A 6,376-nucleotide genomic window follows, 5' to 3' on the forward strand; every position below is an offset into this window, starting at 1 on the left:
CCAGCTGTATTTCAAGGTTCATATTTCAAACACTTGATCTTATAGAGCCCTAGCTCTTTAAAAGGTTTGTTCTGGTTGGATGTTGCCTCAACCAATTTGGGCAAACTGAAAGCTGTGATATTAGTAAAAATTAAGGTGTTTAGTTCCATTGCACTTTTTTCGAACCATGGTATTGTGTGTGTATATTTTTTTTTGGTGATTTTTGAGAAAATGTTTATGCATGGTTCTGTTTGGCTCCATTAACATTTTCCGAGAAAACGGTGTCAAAAGGAGGCACATCATCCACCATGCCAGGAAATGCTTTGAGAAAAGAAAAAAAAAAAAAAGAACCCGTAAAAATGACATTTTTTGAGATGGACATCTTTTTTTTTTGAAAAAACAGCAAAATATTCTTTTTTTTTGTCGTTTTGAAAAAAACAGCTAACCAAACAGAATATGCTGACGTGTTTTTTTTTCTTTTTCCCACATGGCGCTGTTTTCTAAAAAAATGGCAATAGAATCAAATACTACCTAAACTCTGTGGGGATGCAAAGCACTAGGCTGCTTGGAGCTGATCTGGCCCATTAGGCCCGATAATTCTTTTTTTGGGCCTACAGATTGGATCCCTTTGGCTACTACTTTTTTTTTTTTTTTTGGCCAAGTTCAAATTCTCCTTGCTTAGAGTAGAGAAATGCAATTTTCACATTCTTGATAAGAAAGTCTGTTTGAGTTGAGTTGCTTTGTAAAACATTGAAACATAGAGAAGGAAAATAAAAGAGGAAGAACAAATGGGTGAGTGAGTAGTGAAAATCTTTTATTTCAACACTTTCACTGATTAGTTATTATCATAACGCATGTATATGTATCATGGGCCAGATTGGATTTTATGGGCGCTTTTACCGGGCCTCTCTCACATGATGTTTGGGCTTGATGCGGTTCTGGGCCAAACCGGACTTACATGGAAAAGTTTTGTCAAGCACGAGCAGTCGAGGCCCGAAAATTTCCAAACTGGACCGGCCGGGCGAAAACGGCCGCCTAGGCCTATCATCCTTATGTCGGTTTCCACTTTATATTAGGTTGAATTGCAGTGCGAGTCAGATGACATTCATACAATCTAGCCGCATATTAAAAATATTATCGGTATATATGATAAATTCAAGGGAGGATGTCCCGTCTCTGGTCATTTGTGGTATATTAAATATCGGAAATGCCCCTACAAGCCTACAAGGTCGGTAAGTAACAGTACATAAACCGGCGGTTCAGCCTAAGCTATATATATATATATATATCATCAAACCGTGTAGTCAAGTTCCTCGTTACCTCCCATTCGCGCACTCTCGCAGATAGAGGGAGAGGGAAAGAGAACGGCGGGCTTACGATCTTCACAGGTTGGTAATTAGTGTTCTCTTACTCGGGTCCATTTTCAAACCCTGATTTTATCTTTTCTTCTTCTCAATGCTTCTTTCTTTCTTTATTTTGCTCTTTTAGTTTCAGAGATCTAGGGTTTCAATTCGATCTCTTATACTGCTACAGACATCAAATTGAGCTTTCTTCCATCGTTCCTTACTGAGGTTTAATGCTTTGTATTCCGAATTTTTGTTGCTGTCTTTGTTATGGTTTTCTTACAATTTTTATGTTTTCTGCAGAGTTCGTTAAAGAAATTGAAGATTTAGGGTTTTCTTCTTTTTTGGGTGGCGGAAGAGGGGAGAGGCAAACATGGCATCAATAGATGCTGAGATAGGTAGGACTCAAGAAGAGAGGAAGAAGATGGAGCAACAGCTCGCATCCCTTACTTCGGTTACGTACGATGTTGATCTCTACGGTGGTGAAAACCGGTTTGAGGGGTATGAGCGCTCTATTCCTGTGAATGAAGATGAGGAGAATCAAGATTCCATGGATTCAGAAGTTGCTAGGAGGCTAGCTTCTTTTACAGCACCGAAGTCGGTTCTGAAGGATATCCCAAGAGGTGGCGAGGAAGATGACGGTATGGGCTTTAAGAAACCGCTGAGGATTATTGATAGGGAGGATGATTATAGGAAAAGGAGGCTTAATCGTGTTATTTCGCCCGATCGAAATGACGCATTCGCAATGGGTGATAAGACTCCAGATGTGTCAGTGAGGACTTATGCAGATATTATGAGGGAGGAGGCATTGAAGAGAGAAAAGGAGGAGACTTTGAGAGCTATTGCGAAGAAGAAGAAAGAGGAAGAAGAAAGCAAGGCTTCGGAAAGAGAAAGGGATGCTGGGTCTGCACCGGTGCAGCCAACTCAAAAGAGGAGGAATCGATGGGACCAATCTCAGGAGTCAGACACCAGTAGCAAGAAAGCAAAAACTGCATCGGCTTCTGATTGGGACATGCCGGATTCGACTCCAGGAATTGGTCGATGGGATGCAACTCCAACACCTGGGAGGGTAGCTGATGCTACACCTTCAGTTTCTAGAAGAAACCGGTGGGACGAAACACCAACGCCTGGTCGTTTGGCTGATTCTGATGCGACCCCTGCTGCTGGGGGGGCCACTCCTGGTGCAACTCCTGCTGGCATGACATGGGATGCTACTCCTAAGCTGGCTGGACTTGCCACGCCGACCCCCAAACGTCAGAGATCAAGATGGGATGAGACCCCTGCAAGTATGGGAAGTGCAACTCCATTGCCTGGGGCAACACCAGCTGCAGCGTACACACCGGGTGTGACTCCTGTAGGAGGAATCGACCTTGCAACACCAACTCCTGGAGCAATCAATCTTCGGGGTTCAATTACACCTGAGCAATATAATTTACTTCGATGGGAGAAGGACATTGAAGAGAGAAACCGCCCATTAACAGATGAAGAGCTGGATGCGATGTTCCCTCAGGAGGGATATAAGATCCTTGAGCCACCAGCATCATATGTTCCAATCAGAACCCCAGCCAGGAAGCTTCTTGCCACCCCAACTCCACTAGGTACTCCTCTTTATGCAATCCCAGAAGAGAACCGTGGGCAGCAGTTTGATGTTCCAAAAGAAGCACCTGGTGGTCTACCATTTATGAAACCAGAGGATTACCAATACTTTGGGGCATTGTTGAATGAAGAAGATGAAGAAGAGTTGTCCCCAGAAGAACAAAAAGAGAGGAAGATCATGAAGCTTTTGCTCAAGGTTAAGAACGGGACACCTCCTCAGAGGAAAACAGCACTGAGGCAGCTAACTGACAAAGCTCGGGAGTTTGGTGCAGGTCCACTTTTCAACAGAATCCTGCCATTGCTCATGCAGCCCACATTAGAAGATCAGGAAAGACACCTTCTGGTTAAGGTTATTGATAGGGTACTGTATAAGTTGGATGAGCTGGTTCGGCCTTTTGTTCACAAGATTCTAGTCGTTATTGAGCCTCTGTTGATTGATGAGGATTATTATGCTCGTGTAGAAGGAAGAGAGATCATTTCCAATCTCAGTAAAGCAGCTGGCTTGGCAACAATGATTGCTGCAATGCGACCTGATATTGACAATATTGATGAATACGTCAGGAATACGACTGCAAGGGCTTTCAGTGTGGTTGCTTCTGCACTAGGAATTCCTGCACTCCTGCCATTTTTAAAAGCTGTTTGTCAGAGTAAGAAATCTTGGCAAGCTAGACACACAGGAATTAAGATTGTCCAGCAGATTGCCATCTTGATTGGCTGTGCTGTTCTTCCACATCTCAGGTCGCTTGTTGAAATCATAGAACATGGTCTTAATGACGAGAATCAGAAGGTGAGAACAATTACTGCACTCTCTCTGGCTGCGCTTGCTGAGGCAGCTGCTCCATATGGTATTGAAAGTTTTGATTCAGTCTTGAAGCCTCTATGGAAGGGTATCAGATCACATCGTGGGAAAGTCTTGGCTGCTTTCTTGAAGGCTATTGGGTTTATCATTCCACTAATGGATGCGATTTATGCTAGTTACTATACTAAGGAAGTTATGTTCATTCTGATTAGAGAGTTCCAGTCACCAGATGAAGAAATGAAGAAAATTGTGCTTAAAGTGGTGAAGCAATGTGTGAGTACGGAAGGGGTGGAAGCTGATTATATTCGAAGTGATATTCTCCCTGAGTTTTTCCGTAATTTCTGGGTTAGAAGGATGGCATTGGATCGTAGAAATTACAGGCAGCTTGTGGACACAACTGTTGAGATAGCGAACAAGGTTGGTGTGGCTGACATAGTAGGGAGAATTGTTGAAGATCTGAAAGATGAAAGTGAACCCTATAGGCGGATGGTGATGGAGACAATTGAGAAGGTAGTTGCAAATTTGGGTGCGTCAGATATAGATGCCCGGCTGGAGGAGCTGTTGATTGATGGGATCCTGTATGCTTTCCAAGAACAAACAAGCGATGATGCTAATGTTATGCTGAATGGATTTGGTGCTGTGGTCAATGCTCTTGGGCAGAGGGTGAAGCCTTACCTTCCCCAGATCTGTGGTACCATAAAGTGGCGTTTGAACAATAAAAGTGCAAAGGTGAGACAGCAAGCTGCAGATCTCATTTCGAGGATTGCTGTTGTCATGAAGCAGTGCCAAGAGGAACAGCTAATGGGCCACCTTGGGGTGGTCTTGTATGAATACTTGGGTGAAGAGTATCCTGAAGTCCTGGGGTCCATACTGGGAGCTCTCAAGGCCATTGTCAATGTTATTGGTATGACAAAAATGACACCCCCAATAAAGGATTTGCTCCCTCGCCTGACACCAATTCTGAAGAACCGGCATGAGAAGGTTCAGGAGAACTGTATTGACCTTGTTGGTAGAATTGCTGATCGTGGAGCTGAATTTGTACCTGCTAGGGAGTGGATGAGGATCTGTTTTGAGCTTCTGGAGATGCTGAAAGCCCACAAGAAGGGAATCCGGAGAGCAACTGTGAACACATTTGGCTACATAGCAAAAGCCATTGGGCCACAGGATGTGTTGGCAACACTTTTGAACAACCTTAAGGTGCAGGAACGTCAGAACCGTGTTTGCACAACCGTGGCCATTGCAATAGTTGCAGAAACTTGTTCCCCTTTCACAGTTCTGCCAGCGTTGATGAATGAGTACCGTGTGCCAGAGCTTAATGTGCAGAATGGTGTTTTGAAATCCCTGTCTTTCTTGTTTGAATACATAGGTGAGATGGGGAAGGACTATATATATGCAGTTACTCCACTCCTTGAAGATGCTCTCATGGATAGAGACCTGGTTCACAGGCAGACTGCAGCTTCTGCTGTTAAACACATGGCATTGGGTGTGGCTGGACTGGGTTGTGAGGATGCTCTAGTGCACCTGTTGAACTATGTATGGCCAAATATATTTGAGACATCACCCCACGTTATAAATGCTGTTATGGAAGCCATAGAAGGGATGAGGGTAGCCCTGGGTGCAGCCGTTATCCTGAACTATTGTCTCCAGGGTCTATTCCATCCGGCCAGGAAGGTCAGGGAGGTTTACTGGAAGATCTATAACTCGCTGTACATTGGATCGCAGGATGCACTTGTGGCTGCTTATCCCACATTGGAGGACGAGGCTAGCAACATATTCAGCCGACCAGAATTGATGATGTTTGTTTGAGCTGCAGTTACCAAGCAAGGTAGCCCATCAGGATCAAAACCATAGTGTGGCATCATGTAATCTTCTTTGTCCTGCGGTTTTTTTTTGAGATGGGTTCTCTTGCTCGTCCAAGTTAATTGACTTGTTATTTTGCTAATTCTGTTATCGAGATTTAGCTCGTACACCTTTTAAGTTTTAATTTCTCGAAAGTGTTATGTAACCGCTTTTAATATGGAAGCTCCTTGGTGGAAAAGTTCAGGCATATATAATATGACATGTATTATGATCATTATTTATCTATTGTATGCTCACTTCACTTAAAATTATACATTTCTATATTTTTTCTTTGATAGGTAAGTATAAATCCAACACTACACAAACTGTTCCAGCCAAGGTGGGCAAGACCACCAGACCCTGGTCGGAAACAAAAAGATTTTGCCCTTTGCTTCATCGTATGGGCAATGCAGTTTGATCGTCCAGTGATTGCCAAAATTCAACACTTCAACATAAGACCACCCTCAACACTGATACCGGTCATTCATTTTCATTGTGTACTGTCCACCACAACTATGGCATCCAACAAAAGATGACCGTTGACCGGCTATGGGTCGACAAAACCACCAATGCAACGAGGACCGAACCTAATTCTGATTCCACTCGAACCTTGATACTGCCCAAAAAACCACCTTTAGCAACCAAAAATTTATATTATGGCCCTGTCCTTTTTTTGGTAAGTTATTTATCAGGGTAAATGTAATTACCTGGATAAATATTTTTTAGGAAACGCTTATTTAGGTAAATGGATTTACTATGTATTTCTATTTCTCAGATAAACAATATAATGATTGTTTTAACCATAAAAGTCATTATTAAA

The 6,376-nt window shown here is 43.0% G+C and overlaps 1 protein-coding gene across 2 annotated transcripts; it reads left to right on the forward strand.

Moving 5' to 3' along the window:
• Positions 1-1,227: 1,227 nt before the first annotated feature.
• On the forward strand, positions 1,228-5,791 carry LOC104598042 (splicing factor). 2 transcript variants are annotated; one of them, XM_088903032.1, is made up of 3 exons: positions 1,280-1,367; positions 1,468-1,550; positions 1,626-5,791. In XM_088903032.1, exon 3 carries the CDS (start codon positions 1,696-1,698, stop codon positions 5,521-5,523), a length of 3,828 nt encoding a protein of 1,275 aa, XP_088759158.1. In that variant the 5' UTR covers positions 1,280-1,367; positions 1,468-1,550; positions 1,626-1,695; the 3' UTR covers positions 5,524-5,791. The 2 variants fall into 2 exon arrangements, with proteins under 2 accessions (XP_010258223.1, XP_088759158.1); XM_010259921.3 differs by lacking the exon at positions 1,468-1,550 and having other exon boundaries at positions 1,228-1,367.
• The last annotated feature ends 585 nt before the right edge of the window (positions 5,792-6,376 follow it).

The sequence above is a fragment of the Nelumbo nucifera genome, chromosome 4, assembly GCF_055504915.1.
Source record: "Nelumbo nucifera cultivar China Antique chromosome 4, China Antique-T2T, whole genome shotgun sequence".
Lineage (NCBI taxonomy): Eukaryota > Viridiplantae > Streptophyta > Magnoliopsida > Proteales > Nelumbonaceae > Nelumbo > Nelumbo nucifera.